Raw genomic sequence first — 20,901 nt, 5'->3', positions numbered from 1 at the left:
CTTTTAAAAACCCCAGCTAAGGCTGGCATTAGGTCGGGTTGTGAGCCCTGCAAACTCACGACCCTGGAACAAACAGGGCAGCTGTAGGAGCACAGAAACACATCCCGCTGTCCAACAGGGACGCGTCCTCCCGTCTGGAGGCCCCCAAAACAGCACCGAAGTTGTCCTGCAGAACCCAGACCTCTCCTCCGAGCCGTTTGCTGAAGGGCAATTCTGAACCACCGCGGTTGTCCCCAGGTGTCACCTCTCGGGGCAGAGGGGCTCCTCCTGCAAGAGGCTCTGGCTGCCCAAGACCGCTCCTCGGCAGCCAGACCCTGCTGAGCCGCCGCGTGCGGAACTCAAACCCCCATTTCCAGTGACCAGCCCTCGGTAACCTGCGTTTTCTCCTCCTTCCGACTGCCATTCACCCATGTAATTCTCATTCGTTACAGAAAAGAGAAACGAGGAGCACCAGCTCCACCTGCTCCGTAGCATCGCTGGGACTCCCCACCTTCCCACCTTCGCCAGCTCCCCGGCCTGCCGCCTTTTCGGGGGGCACATCCCTCTCGGAAGGGCTGCAAGCCTGGCTGGTGCTTTTGCAGCTACAGCTGTTTTTATTTGCCGCTGCTGTTGTTTTAAAGGCCTATTTTCACTTGGAATGGTATCCAATTAGCAGAGCAATGTGTTGGCTTAAATAAACACTCGGGGGGAGGTGGCAGTGGGGAGTTGTGATGGCTGTTTACGTTGGCACAAAGAGCCGTTTCCAAGGCCTGGCAAACAACTGCAGCTCTAATCGCCGGGTCTCATTTGTTAATTTATACTTTTTAATTTCTCACTTCCCGCAGCACAAGGAAGAGGAAGGGTGGAAGACAGGATACGGCCCCGGCAACCTCGCTGCGCCCCGCAGCAGGTCACGGAGGAGGGCAGACCACGCCGAATGCGATCGTGGTGCAAAGTGCGGCACTGGTGGGCTCTCATCCTCAAAGCAGCTTGCTCCGCCACATCCTCTCGTTGCAGGATTGCTTCCATGCCCCGCCGGGCACACGCAGCCCAGTCCGGGATGAGGCGTCCTCTAGATTTGCAGGGAGCACTGGGAAAGGTCATGGAGCAAGAGGGAAGGCAGATGTTGCCATCAAGTTGCGTTGCATGAAAGAAACCCGCTGCAGGAGACGCATCTGCCAGCAGCCTGGTGACACTGGCCCTTCCCAGCCGAACGCGCTCCCAAAATGGGCTGTTTTGCACCCAGGACGAAGCAAAGCTTGGGATGCCGGGGCAAGATCGCAGGGACCCTCCCAGCCCACCACTGCTCCAGCCCACGTGGAAAAGGGCAGGTTGGGACCTGTGGTCCCCATGGCTTCGTCTTCCAGATGGGCTCCCAGAGCTGGGGCTGCAGAGGAGAAGCCGTGAATTCCAGGTGAAAAACAACTGAATGTCACTTCATTTGAAAACCGGCTAAAAAATAAAACTTAGCTCTTCATTGCTCTGAGAGGAATTAGACTTTTTCAGGGGAAAAAAAGAGAAGCCACCGATGATTTAAAAGACAAAGGGATGAAGGGGAGAAATGCCATCCCCATACATCTGCATTGCTGGAAATCTTCCAGCGAGAGGAGGAAATTTGCCACTGTTGCTATTCCAAATGAAAAGATAGGTAGGGAAAAAACATACTTTAATTACACGAGAAATATGAAGAGGACAAGCAGACCGGCTTTCAAAGAAAGCGGGGCCGGAGGCAGGAGCTCTTCTCAGGGTGCGGCTCCTCCACCCGAGCGTCTGCCGTCCCAGGACACCTCCTCTGAAGACCAAAGCATCGGATGGCCAGAGGCTCGTTTAGTTGTATCCGAACTCGGGATAAAGAAAGGTGTGGTGTCCGCTCACCCGAGAGAGAGACTCAGTGGAAAAGACCTCTGATTACCACGGCTTCACATATCCAACGCCTTTAAGAAAAGGGGAGCCTCCAGCACACAAGGCTCGGTATCCTTAAATGCCAAAACTGGATTTAATTAAACCCGCTGCCAGGTAACACCGAAAGCTGAAGAGCCCTGGCAAACCTCCTCGCAGGTCTTTTTTGCTTTCCAAATGCTTCAGGGGTTGCACAAAAACCCTATGGCGCTCTCCCCCTAGAAAAGAGGATGTGAGTATGCTTAAAAACGTCATTTTTGAACCCTCCTGATTATGATTTTGCAGAGTTTGGTTCGAGCTTAAGGTCATGGCTCGGCGTGGCAGGACTTCGTCGCTAGCTCTGAATACAGCTCGGGCAGGGCTAGAGCCTGGGCGGCGGATGGACAGGCGAACGGAGCAGGGAAAAGCGGAGAGAGGAAGGGGAGAGGCTCCCAACAACAGCTTAAAAACGTTTGTGGGATTCAGAAAGGGAATTTCAAAATTAAGGGGTGGCCGATACACTCACATGAAGCCCGGGCTGCCAGGACAAGACAGACACTGCCTGGGAGCAGAGCCTGCTGCACCAGGGCGTTGGAAAGGCAGAGATCAAGAGACCGGACCATCGCGTCCGTCATCCCGAGTGCTACGGCTCCATCCCGAGATGCCTTATTAATTTGGAGGACAGTGCTGCTCTGCCTATAGATTCCCCCTTGCCCTATTAAATACTCAAGCCAAAGAGTCTCCGGGCTGGAGTCATTAGAGGGACAAAGGGTCAGCAACATTAGGAGACTGATAAATTTCCCTTCCTCACAAGAACCAGTCCCAACTGAGGATGCTCTCTGTGATGCCAGCTGCACACAAGGATTTTTCCTTCCGTGTGCGTGCATTTTTAAAGGGTTGACTGTCTTTCCCGAATGGGCAATTTCTATTTGGAGACCAGATGTATTTTTATATCGACAGGGGAGAAAAGTGGAAACTTGGCTTCCAGTTACTAGTTCAAAAATAAAAACAATCCCACAACAATTCTGCAAAGGGAACATCAGGAAAAATGTCAAACGGTTAATGCTTCCTTAACTGGAGTTAATTTGTAATTGCCAGCGGATCAAAATTCCCCTTCTCGTCCCCCAACTTCCAGGCACTCCCAGCTAGTGGTCAGCTGGCACTGGAGATTTAAAACCAAAGGCTTGACCAGCGGGTATGCAAACCCTCTTTGTGAATATTACTTTGTCCCTCCCATTGCCGTCTTTGACGTGGGTTCCTCCCCGTTTCCCGGCTTCGCACGCGTGCGTTCTGTGATCTGCTAAATGCTCGCGACATAGAAGAGAGCGAGCTGCTAATTTCATCTGATGGTGGTGTAACACTCCCAGTCGAAGTCCATCCATCACCCTGGGAGCCGTCAAACGACCCAAGAGACAGCCCCGGCTGCAGACGTCACCGCGGGAGAGCCAGGCGTGAGGCTGGGGCTCTGAAGGACGAGCATCTCCACCTCTGAAGGGGAAGATACCACCACCAGCAGCGCCCCGTGCCCTGCCTGGACGTCACCTTCCCTGCGGGCAAGGCTGCCTGACGAGCGCGGCTCGGGCGCCCACCGCTCCCACAACAGCACCTTTCGGCAGGCCTGGCTCTCCTCGAGCGGGTGGCAGAGCACCAGGGGAGGCCGCGGGGATGAAACCCAGCCTGGCAGGACAGGTCTGCAGGCACAGCATCGGGAAACTTGGAGGGCGAGCCCCACATCTCTGTCCTGGCTTTGGAAAATCTCTGCACGCGCTCCCACAGCGGCCGTGATTGCTCAGAGAAAAAGACAAACACGGGAGGTCACAGGCTTTAAATGCCCAACAAAGCCACCCTAATTATTCTATTACAAAAACATCATGTTTTATAAGATGCTTATAAGCGATTTCCAGATTACCACTCTGAGCAAAAATGTCATTGACAGTCACAGCTATTCAGCTCAGAGGTCTCCAGGCCCAGTCCCCTCCTCTCTCATTTCACTTAGCAATAAACTCTAAGCTAATTATGTTCGTGTTTACAATATTCAGGATCCTATTCATCAATACACAGCGCATCCTTTTCCAGACGGCCAATGGAGTGTACTTGATGTGCCACTTGTGAGACAATTAAATCCCTCAAAGAGACGAGGGTGGAAAAAAAAAAAAAGAAGGAAGAAAAGCTGCTTTGCTGGAAAAGAAGAAACCCCCCCGCGCGATCTTCCGTAGGGCGGCTCGCTCCCCGCACGCTCGCCTCCCAGGGCCCCCGCGAGCTTTGGGAGCGGTGCCCCGCGCAAGCGCCCTGCCCGGCTCGCTTCCCTCCAGCCGGCTGCCGGCGCTCACCAGCGACAGACGGTTTCCTACGGTCGGGATCTCTATTTGTCCAGCGCCGCTGGAACAGCCACTGCTCCCCAAGGGGCTGAAGAGGGACTGGACGCAGACACTGAGCCTGTGCCCTGCTTCCTCCAGAAACCAAGCAGAAAAGCGGGTGCTGTCTCATTCACCCCCAAACTGAGCAGCAGTAGAGAACCAGCCAGGTCCCTGTATGCACCTTTCCATCAAACGCTTGAAGTTTCCTTAGGAAAAGATTAATTCAAAAACCAGGAACAAAGCCTGAACGACTCTGGAGTGAAGCAGAGGTTAAAGCAAAGCTGCCCAGCGCCGGGGTTCGAGCAGAGCCACGGGCACAGCTCACCGTGCGGGGGGAGGAACCACGCTCCGGGGGGGCTCGCTGCACCCCACACTGCCCGGAGAGCGGGCCCTCGAGGGGAGGACGAACGCTGAGCGGAAGGAAGTTTGAATTAGGATCAATACAGGACTAACAAAGAAACTCTATGTACTGTGTTATGCAGGAGGTCAGACTGGAATGGATGATCTAATAGTCCCTTGTGATCCCGGATCAATGAATCCTGTCTAAAAACATAAACACAGGCTACGCTTGCTCCCCCCTCCTCTCTCCTTCATCTCTGCTCATGGTCTTGAAAATTTGGAGGCTCAGGGAGTCAGAGGAGCCATGTAGTCCCTCTCCTTCAGCAATAACATCGCTTGGCTTGTGCCCACAACCGTTTCTCTTCCAGATACTGCGCAAATCGCCAGAAGCCAGCAGCGGGGACGAAACCCGCGCTGCGCCGGTGCTGGCAGTGCCCGCGCAGCAGCTTACAGGGGGGCTGGGGACCCTCTTCTGCCCAGTGCGTGGGAGCCCACGCCTGGTCCAGCCTGTTCCTGAACCTCTAGCAAAGGGTGAGAGCAGAATACAATCAGACAGGCTACAACCCCCTTGTTTCTTCTGCAAAATACGGAACTTAAACATATAGGAAAGCTTTAAGAAAAATAATAGACGAGCATTTTGAACAGCAATCTATCCCAGCTTAAAATGCTATGGAGTACTTTGCAGCATAAAGTGCACACAGATTGCAAAAATTCAAGATATTGGAACGATGGGTTTTGCATTTTTTGGTTAAAGCAAAATGTGCTTTCAACTTGCAGGCTTCAGGAGCTCAGGTCTGGGTGCTGAGAAAGGCGCTGCCCAGGCACAGCTGCCTGCTGCTGACATTTTCCGTACTGCTGTCAAACAGCCAGTGCAGACCACTCTGAAAGAGCATCCCTGGCCAACCCAGCACCGCTAGGTCCCCTCTTCGGACCAAGACAATGACTGTATTACAGAACGTGATCTTTGTCCTTCTCTTCAGCAAGGTGAAGCAGACACAGACCTTTCTCTCTGCTTGCCCATCCTTTTGGCCAATTCACAACTACTGCTCTTCTGTTACGCTCACTGTCTGAAAAACACCAGGATAAGGTTGCTCACAGGGGGTCTCAAAACACACGGAGGAACTGATGAACACGGGCCTGGCGCAGTTTACAAATCAGCAAACAGCCACAATATCCAAAACTCCCCTAAAACCAAGGCAGTGGTGGAGGTGGGACTCAGGTTTCCTGATGTGGTAAAAACCATCCCTTCTCACCTTGCTTCTGAAAAAACTGAAAAATAAGTCCCTGTCCTTCTACATTACAAGAACTTTTAGCCATTGTATCAGTTGCACCAAACTTATGCCCATTGCAGCTTAGGTTGTGGTTTCTGCCGTGTAACCTCCAGTGGTCGCGCACATGGGGGTTTTAGCCTCAGTGCAGCTTTGCTGGTGAATGGTAACAGCCTGCCCCAAATCTGGGCTGCGCCTCAGTGGGACAGAGCCTCCAGGCTCCCCTCCTCACCTTCTGCTGCGAGACCAGGCTGGGAGGGTGCCAGAGGGGCAGGAGGACGTGGCAGGTCTATATCTCACCTTGGCATCCTGCTTGGTGAGGAAATCCACAAACCCAAAGCCCCGGTGGGATCCCGTTCCTGCCATTTTCTTGGGCAGCCGGACGGTCTTCAGCTCTCCAAAGGTGCTGTGAATTAGAGAGGGAAAAACAAAGACACTGTGAGGTCAAGGGAAGAACCATCGTTTTATCACAAAGCACGGCACTACCAGTTGCAGACCCACGTTGCAGGCTTGCCAGTGCTGAGGACTCGGGCAAGCGGTGTCCTGCAGCCGCCCCGCTTCCCTGTAAGCCCCATGTCCAAAGCACCTCGTAACAGCTAAAAACTCAGCTTGGATTTCAAAGGTCATCCTTTCCAGTAGCAAACCTCAACAAAGCAAAAACCTTCTTTAACAGAACTGCTGTGTTTCTCCCTCTAGGAGATCTGCGGAAACCAAGCCTGCATGCCATGCCCTGCTCAGGGCGGGCAAAGAGCATCTCCAGGTGACCAGGAGGCAGGGCTGCTCCTGACCACCATCAAAACAGGTTCATCTGCACCTTTGGAGAGAGGCACAGGATCCAGGCACGAGCCAGAGCACGGCCCCACCAGGACCCATCTCCTTCCAGAATAGCTCCTCCGTCCCCAAAGCCTGTTGTAGGCACCGTGTTCACAAAGGTGCCATCCCTCTGCTCCGCGGATGCCCGGCATCATTTTTAAGACCGCATTTCCTCACTTTAACACTTCACTTGGGTACCTGCGTTTCCCATTCTGCAGCCAGCCACCCAACCTCTTTCATCAGCTAGAATAAACTGGTTTTATTTAAGCTTGCTGAACGTATAAGGGGAAACAGGTGAATTCAGCAGACCCAAGTCCTGCACAACAACCCCCAGATCCAGCAGCGTTTCAGACAAGTTTTTGAGTGCCAACGGGATGGAAAGTCAGGAGGGGGGAGATAAGGGGGTTCCCATTTAGCTGGAGGGTGTGGGGCAGGGCTGCCAGCATCCGCGCTCGGCCACAGCCGAAACCTTGTCACAGCATGCCTGTCTCCGGAGAGGAACTTGTCACTTGAGCACCAAAGCACAGAGCCACCCCACCAGCCTGGACCTTGTCCAAAAAGCCTGAAAACAGACCCAAAGGCAGCGCTCGCCGGACACCCCTCTCCAGTGCCGTCCCCTGGAGAAATTCCAGGACAAAGCCAATGCTTTCTCTGCATCCGAGCTCCCGCTTCCCCTTCTCCTCCCCTCCCCTTACGCCCATTTATCAAACACATATGCACAAACTGCAGGCAATAAATATTTAATGCGGACTGGGTCTGAATAGATGTGTTATTTTATTTGAAAATCTACACACACGCGCGCATACACAAAAGGAGCCTGGGATGCAGCAGTGCCAAAGAGCACCTGGGAATAAACACAGTAAAGGCCATAAACGCTCTCGTGAAATGATATAAGCTAAATCCTGGGAGTTAACCTGGTGCACTGGCAGCATGACCAGGCATTCATCCACCCAATTTCCTTAGGCAACGTGGTGTGTAAATGTACCATTATGAAGCCTCAAAATGAATCTGCACGTCTCCTCCTCGGCGCTTTCCCTCCCTCTCTCCCTCCTGCCCCCTTCGAGCTGGTGCTGTGCAAACAAACAAACAAACCCGAGCGGAGGCGAGGGAGCAGCCTCGGCCGGCGGGGATGCTCGGCTGCGGGAGCAGCGGGAGCGCCGCGCGGTCTCCAGCAGCAGGAGGGTCCTCCTGCAAGGGGGTGCGCGTGATGGGGGCCCCGGGAGCTCTGCAGGCGGCTCCTCTCGCTTGCAGCATCCCTGTAGGATCTCGAACGCTGCAGCTGGGTTACGGGAGAGGCAATGAGAGAGCTCCTGGCCCAAGGAGATGGCCATCTAGCTAGGAAAGAGAGGCGGCGGGTGGCGCGGGCAGGGGAGAGCTCGCTCCAACCTATCGCTCCGTGGAAAACATCACGGGCATTGCCTGGGGGGAGCAGAATATTTGCTAAAGGAATACGAGCGGCATATTCACTGAAAGGGAGGAGGTCTCAAACAACACTCGCTCTGTGCACTAAAACACCACGTGTCTCCCTTGACACCGAGACCCAACACGCAGGATGGGCAAGGAGGCGGCCAGCAGAAGGAGGACGGTACGGACCCCAGGGCTCGGGGTGCCAGCGGGAAGCTGTGGTGACCCACATCAGCCTGGCAGACGGGAGAAGCTGGCTCTTCCCTCTGCCCCAGCTCAGAGCGGCCCAAGCCACCCACGCTGGGAAACGTGCGGAGGCGGTGGGGACCCGATCCGGAGCGGGGCTGCCCACCAGCATCTCCCTGGGGAGAGGGTTGGGGGGAGGCGGGACAGTGGCACCCACCAAGGGCTCCCAGACAGACGAGTCCGCTGGAGGAAGCTGCAGCGCAGCTCCCGAAGCGGGGAGGGCGAGGAAAGCCGAGGGGCACGGCAGAGACAGGGCTGACCCCACCGGGGCTGCGGAGTAAAACACCCTCCCTCCCACTGTGGCGCTAATTAGAAACCACAACACAGCAATTACCATCCCGGGAGCTGCGAATGAAGTGGAGAGCCCAGGCCTTTAATGTTCTCCTCTCCAGCACCAGGCAGAGACTCACACCTCTCTTTTCCAATTATTTCTTCCGGATTTGGGGGGAGAGAGGCAGAGGCGGAGGGAACCCAATTACCCCCCGCAGTGCCAGGCTCCCGGTGCCCAGGGAAGCCAGGTGCTGCCGTCTTTGCTCCCATGCCGGCTGCATCAACGCCGCAGCCTTCCAGCTCGGGGACGGCTCTGCAGGGATCGCACCATGGCTGCCACGGGCAAAGCCACGGGCGCGGGGGTGGTGGAAGGAAAAGGGATGCAGCTCATTGCCCGGGCGAACACCGAGCAAAATGAGATGGGAGGGAAGAAAGCAGCTTCTATGCAGGCTGCTAAACTGCAGCTCGCCCGTAAGACCCCACCGAGCTGCTTTAAAACACGTGGTTCCCCAGGGGTGGGGATGGCTGTGGAGGTGGGGGGGCCACCGCAGCTCAGACCCAGCGTCGCTGCCACCTCCTTCCCCGTCCAGCACGCAGCTCCGACGGGCGCAAACGGTGTGAAAACGCAGCACGCGCCCCAGGGGTGGGGGTTCCTCTCGGAGCTGACGTCTCTCTCCTCTCTCCGTGGCAAACTGGACGGAGATCAGAAAGCGCTGGCACCAAACCCCGCTGCCGCCACGGAGCACAGCACCGTGCCAGGCTCCTCGCTCCAGGCACGAGGGTTTACAGGGGTGTCCCCAGAGTCAGCATGACCTAAGCGGTTTCTGCATTCGTACCCACCGGCACCCACGTCTTCTCCAGGTGCTCCTGAGCCCCTGCACCAGTGCCAGGGCTCAGCCACAGCACAAGTTGTGGGAGCAAAGCCCTTTCCCGCTTGAGACCCAGACTTGTTTGCAGTCAGCCTGGCTGGACTTTGCAGAAGACTGTAACCTCCTTTCTGGTGAATCCTGGCCCCGCCAGACCCACGTGCCTGGCCCAGGGTTGGATTTCTGGCAAGGCACCCCTACGGTTCTTGGCGGCACTGTACCGGGCTGCGATTTCATCTGTAATGAGCGCAGCCAAGGCCTGCGGCAAAAAGAAATGTCTTAGGTGCACAGCTTCCCCATGGAGCTGCTCACAATTAATATAGGCAGTTTTGGGGGTGGGGGCAAAAGCGAAGAGCAGGAACTTTGCCACGGAGGCTTGCAAAGCCCCCAGCAAGCTGCCGTGCACACGGCTGCTCTGTCGCCTCCCGTTTCCTTCCCCGCGTATTCGAGAAGAACGGTGTCCGGACGGCAGTCCTCTGAAATCCCCAGTGGGGGTCAGGGCCCGGAGGGGAGAGCAGAGCCCAGGCACAAGCGTGGGTGGGTCTGCAGGACGTGGGTCTGCAGGACGTGGGTCTCCCGGCCTCCCTCTGCCTGTGCTCCCCCCGTGCCGCAGGCAGCTTGCCAGCCAGGCTGGCAAAATCCGTCCTCACGCCTGTGCTCGCTCTCCCAGGCTTGGCATGTTTTCAGGCCGCTGGCTGGAAGGGATGACAGCCCCGAACAAATGCTGCAACTAAGATATTTCCTAAATGAGAACCTTTGTTTTGTGCTGATCCAGATTTATAAAGGCAGAGGGGAAACCAGTAAAAGCCCATATTGGTCCTGGCTGAGCAACGATCCACATGGCTGCAGAATAAAGACAGCCACAACCTTTCCCTTCACAAGTCACCGGTCCCAAGCTCAGCAGAAACACAAGATGTTCCCAGAGATGCCAGAAGGGGCATCCCCCCGCTCCCACCCACGAGGGATCCAGCACTTCTACATGGCATTGACAGGTATCAGCCGCTCTCCCGATGCTTTGGTAGCTCTTCCAGTGGTGCTGCAGCCATTCCCTCGCTTCCCTGGCTGCATAGAGAGGGAAGAGAAGCAGATTTCTCCTCCACGATGTAAGACGTACGCTGCAAACCGGCTGCAGGTCAGAGCAACATCACTCCTTGGGATTGTAATTATATCCTTCTGGCACAGGCCAGCTGGGAGGCAAGTCCTTTGCCTGCTAATTATAGGACATTATATTGCTATTAAACAGAGCACACTCTAGCTCGGGAGACAACATACCGCTCACTTGGCTTTGCCTGTTTAGTAGAAGGTGCTTGCACACCCTTCATCGACACGACCAGGCAGCCAGAGGACAGAGGAGGACGGGGATACAGGTGATCTCCAGGAACCCTCTTCCCCCCCCCGCCAGCACGATGCGCAAGTTCCCACCCTGCAGCTCCCTCCCTTCCACCACCGCTCTCCTGCTGCAGGCGCAGCCCCAAATCCACCGCACTACCGCCAGGCACGCGAGTGCCAGCGCCATCTTCGGCCGCTGACTCCACCACCTCTTCACAGCTCCTCTTTTCCCACTGGGTTTTGTTTGAACGTCTGCCCCCCGTTTCCAAGTCTCTCCCCGCCCTCGCTCAGTGCCCGATGACTAGGTCCGGCCCTACCGCTGCCCCAGGCAGCCACGATGGCCATTGGCACACGCTCGTTCAGGGGACAGGTACCTACAGATGAGGTTGAACAGTACTCCAGCTGGGAAAAGTCCCCTCCATCTCAAATAGGAGCATTTAAACGGCAAGCTCCTTGGGACAGGCCAAGACCTGTCCAGCCCTGATCGTTATTTTCAAGTCCCAAACACAAAGATGCGTTCATCATGCTTGATCTTGGTGCGCCCGCAACTACGAGCTGATCAAGGACTCTTTGGTTGCCAAGTTCTGTAGGGGAAGGCACAACTGATACCGTGAATCCATGCGCGTGGTTGGAAAGACCAACAGCTGTCTATCGCCAGAAGAGCAGATCTTCTTGGAAAACAAACAAAAAAAATCACCCTTAGGTCTCTCCACACACGTACAGATGTCCCAGTGCACGGGGCAGTCCTAAACCCCTCTCTCTGGTTTATATCCCTTCAAGAAAAACAAACTAGCAATAACCACGTTGAAAAGCTGGTCATGAAAACCTCTAGCAAGGCTGCCAACCTTCTCGTGGGTTGCCATCTACCGCTACCACCTCCTCCTCTCTCCCCTCCTCGCCTCTCGCTGCCTTCTCATCCCCAAGCCCTGATGCTGCCTAAATCCCCCCTCGTGACTGCTGGCAGCCCTAGGATGGAGCTCAAGCGAATGAGCCAGGCAGCGTAACCGCTCATCAGAAATGGCTCTGGGCAGGGGACACCGAGTCCAAAAGAGACAGAAGCCCTTCCCTTCCTTGCTGCACAACCTCTTCCCCAGCAGCAGGCTGCAGCCACACGTCAGCCCAGCAGAATTCACTCAATCGCTTTGCAATGGTCGTCTTCGTTTTATTATTTTTCCCCCTCGCCCCCAAATAGGACCTTCCCTCCCCCAACAAATTACCTCCCTGCCAGTCTCTGCTTCTGCGCCGATTTGCTGATTATAGGGGGGGCGGCAAATAATAATGGTCCTTTTTCTTTCTTCCTCCTTTAGGAACGCAGGACCCTGGCAAATGGTTTTGCCCCTGGGCTGAGCCGTGGCCAGTTCCACCCCCTGCATGAGAGAGTTAATGAAATACGCAGCGGAAGGTCCCTCCCGCCTCCCGCTCCAGGACTTCAGCTGACTCCAGTACGGCTAATCCCATTACAAGAAAATAACGTGGATAATTCAAGCTAATGAAATCGTTACAAGAATGTGGACAGCCAGGGGTGGACATTCAGAGCCAATTTAACACTCCTTGGTGTTGTTATCCCCAGCACAGGAAATATCTGAAAGGAGGAAGGGAAAGGAGAGAGGAAGGAAAAAAGCCCTCCTCTCTTGTTAGCTTAAATCCTGTCAGAGAGTTCAGGAATTAATCTGCCACCTATCTCCCCTATTACCATTATCATCATCATCATCATCATCAATAACGTCTCCTCGGAAACCTCTGAAAATTAGCAAATGAATGCGCAGGAGGGCAAGGCAGGAGCGAAGCCTCCTGACACGCTGAACCAAGTGCAAACTGCCGCTGCCTCCCTCTCCGGCGGAGCCGCGGCGCCAGGAGATGACGGGTGCAGGGACTTTGCGGCAGAGCAGGTGCCCCGGTGGACCCCAGCCCACGGCTGACGCGATGTGGAAAAGCGAGTCCTTGCCTGCCCCAGCCCCACAGCAAAGCTGATCCTTCATTCCCGCAGCGGCTCCTAACCTGCACCGGGCGGTCCTGCTGGATAATCGAATCGCCTCCAAAACCCCTGTGAAAAGCCGGCGGTACACAGGAGGAGGACAGCCATGTCTGCGCCTTGTTCTTTACTACGTGGATCATCAGTTTTGCCAGCTTCCTCTCCTCTTTGCCCAGGAGCATCATCTTTGTCTGGAGGCCTCTTGACCTGCTGCTGCAGCAAAACTGGGTTTTGCTTTATGCAATTCCTGTTCTTCAGTACCAGCCTCACGCTGCCGGGAGAAGTGCTGCTGCCTTCCCCGAGCTCAGCTGCTTCCAAGCGCTGGACCCCTTCCTGCGGCCAGTTTTCTGGGGGAGACCCGGCCACGCTGCGCAGAGCCTCCCGCGGCAGGTCTGAAGCCAGGCTCCCCTCTTGGCCGCCCACGCCGAGGGAAGCCGGGCACCGACGGCCCGTGTCCGAGCTCAGCCGCAGCACTTCACCACGACCCGCTCTTTTTGGCACCGAGCGTTTCCAGGCAGGAGCTGCCGGTCGTGCTGCACTGGTACCTCCTCCACACCACCTAAACGAAGCGCAGCTTGGGGTCGGAGTTGGGGGAAGCCTCACCACAACAAAATTTTAGAGCTCTTCACGCCTGTATCCTCAGCTCACATGGGATCACGAGTGTTCAAACACCTCCTGCATTTTCAGCTGGATACGGGCGATTCCCACTTGTCCCTCTCCTGCGCTGCTGGGTGACGGCAGGACAGGGTCACGCAGCCCCCCCGGAGGCAGCTGCCCTCCCAGGGTGCTGCCATCTCACCCAGACAGCTTCGTACTCCCCCCAAAACACCTGCAACTCCTTCCCTGGAAGCTTTAACGAACAGGGCAGTGAAACAACACAGTGAAGCGAAGGGGAGAAACTCCAAGTCCCCGCAGGAGACAGGGGTCTCTCTGAAACAAGGCTATGGGAGCGCCGTTTCACGCAGTCCTACCTAAAGGGCCCACAAAAATTGGGAACAGCATTTTCAGACCAGGAGGTTCTCTGGGATCAGTGGTGACCGTCAGGTCCTGATGAGGCAGGAGCGAGCACTACGAGATGCTGCAGCCCTTGAGCTACTGCTGAGGGGCTCAGCAGCCAGCAGCGATGCTGGGGAATGAAGCAGGGACCCCCGGCTCCTTTTCAGCCTCCGCTCCCCCATACAGGTGACCTTCCGATGCCGCACCTCTCCTGTTTTTCCAGCTCACTGCCTGCAAAGCCACGGCTGCTGTCTACCAACCTCACTCAGACATACAACGCTTCGATCAGTCCACGAAGGCAGCAGAAGGACACGTGGTTAAAAAAACCCTGTGCAATGTGAGCGTCTTCGGTTAGTGAAGGAAAGCAAAAGCCCCGCAGCAAAAGCAGCAGAAAAGCTGGAAGTCCTGCGAAAGGGTGACCTGGCCTTGCAAGAAAAAGAAGTCACCTAGGGATTTCTCTTTGATGGGAGAATCGGGGCCAGAGAAAGGTGCTCGAGAAGCATGTTGCTCCGAGGGCTGTGTGATGGGACACGTGGTGTCCAGGCTGGGTGGCCGTCCCCTCCCTGTCCTGCGTGGAGAGTCTCTGATGTGTCGTAGAGAGGAATTTTCCACCTTTCTGCCACTGCAGCACAAATAACTCCTTTCCCCTTTTCTCAGGCTTTATTTCCACCAGACTCGTAGGAAATCTACACCAGCCCGATTCCCACCTCACGTCCCCCCAAATTTGGCTGGAAGCGACCAACGCTTCCCAAAAGCAGCCCTGCCCGCGGCAGGGGAGGGGGGAGCGGGACCAGCCCCCTGGGACGCGCCCGGCGCGAACGGCACCATTCAGTGTACCCGGGATGCTCTCTCGCGAACACGCCTAATTACATCCAGACGGCGCTTTCGGCACACCTGCCACAGCAACTGTTTATCTTGCCAACGACTTAAAGAGCATCATTTGCAAAGTTTGCTGGGAAGGAAAGCCAATTAGCATGTCGCCGGCTAGGCACAAAGATCCTCTTGCTTTATCTCCGCCGGGGCTGCTCAGCAGAGGACCCTTCAGTGCTAATTCCCTCCCGCTGCTCCCCCCACATCTCTGCGGCTCCTCCAGTTGGAAATACACGGCCGTGCTTTCTCCCAGAAAAGACCCAAAAGCAAAGCGGGGGGGTTGCGAGGGGAGGGGGCAGCGGTGGCGAGCCAGCCCAAGCTGCCAAACCTGCCCGCACCAGGAGACGTCGAGAGGCAGCGGGGCAGAGCCGTGCTCGAAGGAGGAGAGCCCGAGGTCCAGGGGCGAGGGGGGCCGTTGCGATAGGTGTGGCGGAGCGTCTTGCAAACAAAGTGCGTGTTTGATTTATTTTTTTTTAAAACTGTGAATCTGGGGAAGAGGCAGGCACCATGCCCGTGGCAGAATAAAGCGATGCTTTGCCACAAATACACGCCAAAAAAAATCATCCTGGTAGACACAGTGGCCAGGGAGATGTGGTCTGGGAGCCGAGGCGAGCCTGCAAGGCTCCCCGCATGCCCGTCCCCTCTCCAGCCGCCACACTGGCCTGGCACGCTGCCCCAGCCCAGCCTGGCAGCTCAGGCCCCCCCCGCACCCCCTGCCCACCGCAGCGCCTGCACCAGGCCATCCTCATCCATCTCTCCTCCTTCGTCCCCATCACCGCGCTGGTTCAGGGTTCCTCTGTCCCAGCTAAAGCCTGCGCCGGGGCCCTCCTCTCTCCTACCTGCAAGTCTTGGCGTCTCCTACCCCTCCTTGTCAGCTCAGCGCCCACCTCTCGCCGGGGACCACCGCTTGACTCATTTATCCGTGCTGTTGGTCTAAGTTTCACCGTGGTGTCTCCCTGACATGCCCCCCGTGCTCCCCGGATTAAAGGCGGCACTGGTCCCAGCTCCAGCACACGGCGGAAGCCCACGAGATCCACCTAGAAACCAGCCCTGGAGAAGCTAGTCCAGCTTTTGGACTGCCCTTGCTCCCCATCTCTTCTACGTGCGGAAAACTAAGCAAAGTTTAGCTCTTTTTGGATTTATCAAATTTTGGACCAGATCTGCAAAAGATATTCAGATGCTCGGTGTCACAAATACTGAGAGTACATGGACATAGATGAGCTTCTTCCAAGCAACTGTGAATTAACCCACAAGACGCCTGCTAATATTAAGTCCCATTTTTTGTGGGCTCAGCTCACTCAGCAGCAGCCTCCCTTGGAGCTCGCAGTGAAGCAGGATCAGAAACGCGGCAGCTCTGGCCCCAGACCAACACGGCAGCGCAGCCACGGGACCTTCCCCCTCCTCAGGATGCAAGACCAGAAGGCAGTGGCTGTTTCCCATCGCTCAAACGGCTTGTTTAAAAATGTAGCAAAACATCTTACCCCTTCTCAATTTGTTTTCCTTAACAGTTGCTTATGAGGGACCTTATCAAAAGCTTTCTGAAATTCCAAGTAAATTAGTCATTAGGCAGGTTTTCAGAACAGTAATTAGGCCACTCCATGCCCCTGATGTATTATTTACCTGAGAAGATATACATAATTAGGGCTCTTCTTTATAACTGGTATTACACGCACTAAATTCTACTCCAGTCTATCGTGTAATTACGCAATTAGGCTGCATGCTAAACAGAAAGAAACCAATTCTGAAAACCAAGCAAAAAGAAAAAAAAAACCAACGGTAATTATTATTTTTTAAATCCTCCATCACCAGCACAGCAGCAGGTCTTAAAATGTTAATGTCCCTCCACTTAAGTCATTTTTAAACAGGTGCTGCAACCAGGTTTGGTTTCTTAATTTTGCCGCATTTAATCCTACTTTGCGAGGTTTAACGTCGTGCGAGAGATTCGGTTCTTTGAAGAGATTTGCTGTAACGGCTGATGTTAGAAGGGGCCTTTCCCTTCCCCAGCCAGCACAGACTGGCCGTGCCGGTGGAAGCGGCCCCGCATTGCCTTGCAGCCTCCCTTCGCCGCTCCTCGGCCCCCCGCTCCTCCCAAACGATGATGATTTTTCAACAGCTTCCCGGCTTGCCGCTGGCAGAGGCAGACAGGTACAGTTGCTATGGTACGACCGTCACAGTAATTTAGCCCTACAGAGCTGGCTCCCACGCCGGAATTTAACGGGGCAGCGTGGCAAAAAGAAGGGTGGGGAGCGCTGGGGCGGGGGATGCGCGCCAGCCCTCGGGTGCCTGCGGCAGGAGATGCTGACGTGCAGAAAACCACCCAGCAGCCTCCGCACGCCCTTCGGCCGGAGGGGTGGACCCGGTCATCTTCCGATTTCTTCCTGGCTTCACCCCGGTCCCACTGCAAAGCGAGATCTCAGCTCTTCCGCAGATCCCTCCCTACCCGCGCCTGCCCGCAGGGTGTTGCGCAAGCGGAGTCACGTCCGTCCTGCCTGTTTCCCGGTCCTCGCTGATGGAGGAGCGTGTGCCATGGGGTCTAACATAGGGCGGGGAGGTTTTTTCCATCTACCTATTGTTACACATTTATTTTAGAGTTGGCGAGATCAAAAGAAAGCGCTCAGGACTCGCTGAGCACACTGACACCTCCCGGAGAAGATACCTGCCTATTATCCGCATATATTTTCATGCTTCAAAGACACAAATGATTCACTATTTAGTTAAAGCATGAACAGATTTCCTTCCGAAACTTTACATCTCAATGCTCAAAATTTCCAAGCCCGTTCCCCAGGCACAAGGGAAGGTGCAGAGCTGGCACGGGGAACGCCACAGGCCTTAGGGTTTAAATAACGCTGTTGGACTTGCATTGAACTCTGCAAGAGAGCGGGGGGTTCAAAGTCATCTGCTGGTCCCAAAGAGCGTGAGCTGGTGACTCAGAGGACTTAAAGATGACTTCTTTAGGTTTTGCTGCTGCTTCTCTCCTCCTTCGCCATCTTACAGAGGAGACCTCTGCTCCCAGCCCCAGCCACCGCAGGGCTCTTCCCTCCCCTGCCGCCGCGTGCCAGCCCTCTCAGATTCTGTGATTTCACCTAACCAGTGGCTTTCTTCTTGATGCTACTGGAATTTTTTTTTTTCCAGGGGGAGAGAAAAGACATTCAAGTATAGTGGAAAAAAGTCCAGCTCTAGCAGGACAACTGGAAGAGGACTTCTCTCGAGCCTTCCCCAGCCTCCCATCACGCCCACCAAACCACGCCAGGACCAAACTACAGCTTCCGACGCCCCCTCCCACGGCGGCTCTCACCGAGATGTACAAACCACCACAGTCGTGACCCTTATGTCCCAAACCCTGTGGAATCTCAATCCTTGCAGGGACTTCAATGAGAGCCTCCAACGCCTGCAAAGCCTTTCGCAGCGCTTCTGCTCATAAGCCACAATTCTCCCGCACACGGCGCCTTGCAGGACCAGGGCTTAGGAGCCACCAAGTCACCACAGTAATCACCAGCAGGTCAGGATTTCAAAGGAACCCGCAGCTCCAACAGCGCTGAGATTTGGGGATTTATCTCTCCTGGGCTCTTTTGAAAATCCTGATCAGAGTGCAGCTCTGGTCAAAAATTATGCTAAAAATAGTGCTCACAGGAGGGCCCGGTACAAATCTCCGCTCCTCTCGGATTCTTATGAGTCAGCTCGTTTCAAAGACAAGAGGAAATTTGTACAAGTAGCAAAGCAGTAAACAGAGAAGGGAGATTTAGCCAGGTCTCGTGGGCCCCCATAGCATCCTTTGGAGAAAACAGCCTTGCTGTTAAGATACCGGCTGCACCAACAGTCAAAAAAAAAAAAAAAATCTCAGATTCAACTGTAGAACCTCCTGCACTGAGCTGGAGAATAAATATAGAAGCAATGAGATATTTATAGGCAGACAGCTATTTTAACACAGCTCTGCTTTAAAGAGAATCCTTATTTAAGTCTTGTCCCTGTAAAGCTGCAGGATGACTTAGAAAAATAACCAGATTAATTATTTTCATCAGGAGAACAGAGAAACACGTAGGGAAGATCAAATGCACGCAAATGTATTAAGAATGTGGGAGCTCGAGTGAAGCGCTTCTGTTCTGGTGACTCAAATACAAGAAGGATGGCGAGATCTCCTGAGCGCAGGCTAGTCTCTGAAGAGCCCAGCCTGACCACATCTGAAGTCTGCCAGGGATCAGAACAAGACAAAGCGTTAAAAACAGGCACCCATCAGCTCGCTGGCGAGGCAGGCTGAGAGCCACCCCGCCATCGCGCTCCCCTGACCAGCACCGTCCTCTCCAGAAATGCGACCAACAGCAAAACATTCGATTTTCCCATTGTACTGTAAAAGCAACGTGAGCAGAGGAGTATTTCTAGACGTACTGTATTGACTCCGACAACAGTCCGACTTGCTCACCCTGTCCCCAAAACTGGAGGTGCGGCTGTTACCCAAGCTCAGGTGGTTGCTCTGTCCTTTGGTCGCCCTTTCCCAACCTGCAACAACTACAACGCCTGCTAAAGCTCAGAGGCTACTTTATGCAGTGGGACACATCTTTACCAGTCACCTGGAAAACTCTCGGAAGACAAAGCGGGGAGCGATTGCATGGTGCAAGCATTATCTGAGCCATCATGGGATTCAACGATGATGTTTCTACTCTATTTCTGCAGAAAGCTTGTTGCTCTCCACCCTTGCAACGTCTGGATGAAGAGCAGAGACATTTGCAGCACCGCAAACAAGCCCAGCCGATCCACGACCGTGGGACTTTCTGGGCAAAGAAAACTGCAGTGGAAGTAACCGCTTGTTGGGTTTGGGTTTTTTAAATTTGTTCCCTTATTCCTGTCTCAGCATGGAAGAGCATTATACGTGCAGCAGGGGTGCACTGCAGTAACAGTGCCAGGAACTGAACAAGCAGGAGTGCACGCGTCCACGCGCAGGGAAGCTGAAGTCCACGCTCATCGGCGCTGCCCCAGGGCCAGGCACCGCATCCCACCCCCGCAGCAGAGGCAGATCCTCCCCGCTGGGGTGGACCTTTGCAAGCCACCACCGGGCACTTACCACCTCCTCAACGGAGGGAGATGTTCCAGAGGTGGGGACACGCCTCCCCGCCCGGTCCTCGCCCAGCATCTCGCTGTATCACTATGCAAACGTCGGCAGCCACGAACCCTGCCAATGCAACCTTGCTAATTTAATAAATGGACTTTGACGAGGCTAAGAGTCTGCTTCAGTGCTCCCCATCCCCCTGCCCCAGCCCTGCCCACCCCTCCCAACTCAAAGCCTCTTCAATAAAATAAATTAAACCACCCAACAAAATCACACAGCCTGAACATTTTACAGCTCTGCTTTCCAGCGGGAGCCAGAAAAATGGAAAAGAGGGCAGAGCTGGGCAGGACAGCTCAAAGGCAGCACTGAATGCCGACTGGGGCATCTGTGCAGTGGGATGCAAGCTCTCCCCATCATCCCCCTTCTGCTGTCCCCCCCCAAAACCTTCAGGAAGGCTCATCCCAGCGCCCTGGGTGTTCACGATCGACTGCAGGCAAGAGCAGACGCTTGCACCTTGCTGACAGATGCCGTCAATGCAGCGTGGCAGCCGCAGGCTTGCTGAGAAGGTGAACGCGAGGTAGAAACGAGGGGCTACAGAAGAGGAAGAGAAACCATGTTCTTCTCCATCTGCCGGCGATGCCTGCACCAGCTGACCTGAACAAGCTGTAATGCACGCATGGATGCCAGGAGGGGGAAAAAAAGAAAAAAAAAAAAAGAGGCAATGACACATCTAAAAATAACCTGACAGGGCCGACTGGGATCCAAAAGGGCTGGAGTTTGCCCTCCCCAGAGGGGGCATTTCCAACAGCTTTTGCCCGCTGGCTGCCCGGGCAGGGACACTCGGCTTGCAGGGAGCTGGAGGCAGAGCCCGGACCTCATTTCTCCATGCTGCGGGCTTCCAGGCCAGGGGCTTTCAACAGAAGATCCTAATTTTTAGAGGCAAAACAGATAGGTGCCGCTCTCTGAGCTGGTACACAAGTTGCCATGCCCATGCTGGAGTTGAGGGACTACATGGGACGGGAGTGGGTAACGACTGCCCGAAAAGAGATGCTCTGCTTGAATAGATGCACTTGCCGAGTTATGAGCCTTCCTCCGACTCTTGCACTGATATCAAGCAACAGGGCTTGGGAAACACCTCCCACCATGGCTTGTCCACCTCTGAACGGCCGCAGCATCCCACGTACCTGCCAGAAGCAACATCTCTGCTGTTTCTTTCTGCTCTAAACCCATGCTCCAATGTCAGGTACGGACTGGGACACGCTTAAGGTGTTGA

At 54.9% G+C, this 20,901-nt stretch overlaps 1 protein-coding gene across 1 annotated transcript in view; it reads right to left on the bottom strand.

Moving 5' to 3' along the window:
* RBM19 (RNA binding motif protein 19) overlaps positions 1–20,901 on the bottom strand; it is a 71,637-nt gene that overhangs the window by 18,626 nt on the left and 32,110 nt on the right. The window contains exon 22 of the mRNA XM_075167256.1: positions 6,122–6,227. Coding sequence (XP_075023357.1) covers positions 6,122–6,227 — 106 coding nt within the window. The remainder of the gene's footprint in view (positions 1–6,121; positions 6,228–20,901) is intronic.

This window comes from Calonectris borealis, chromosome 18 (genome assembly GCF_964195595.1).
Source record: "Calonectris borealis chromosome 18, bCalBor7.hap1.2, whole genome shotgun sequence".
Classification (NCBI taxonomy): Eukaryota; Metazoa; Chordata; class Aves; order Procellariiformes; family Procellariidae; genus Calonectris; species Calonectris borealis.
This window is presented reverse-complemented; position numbering and strand designations above follow the sequence as displayed.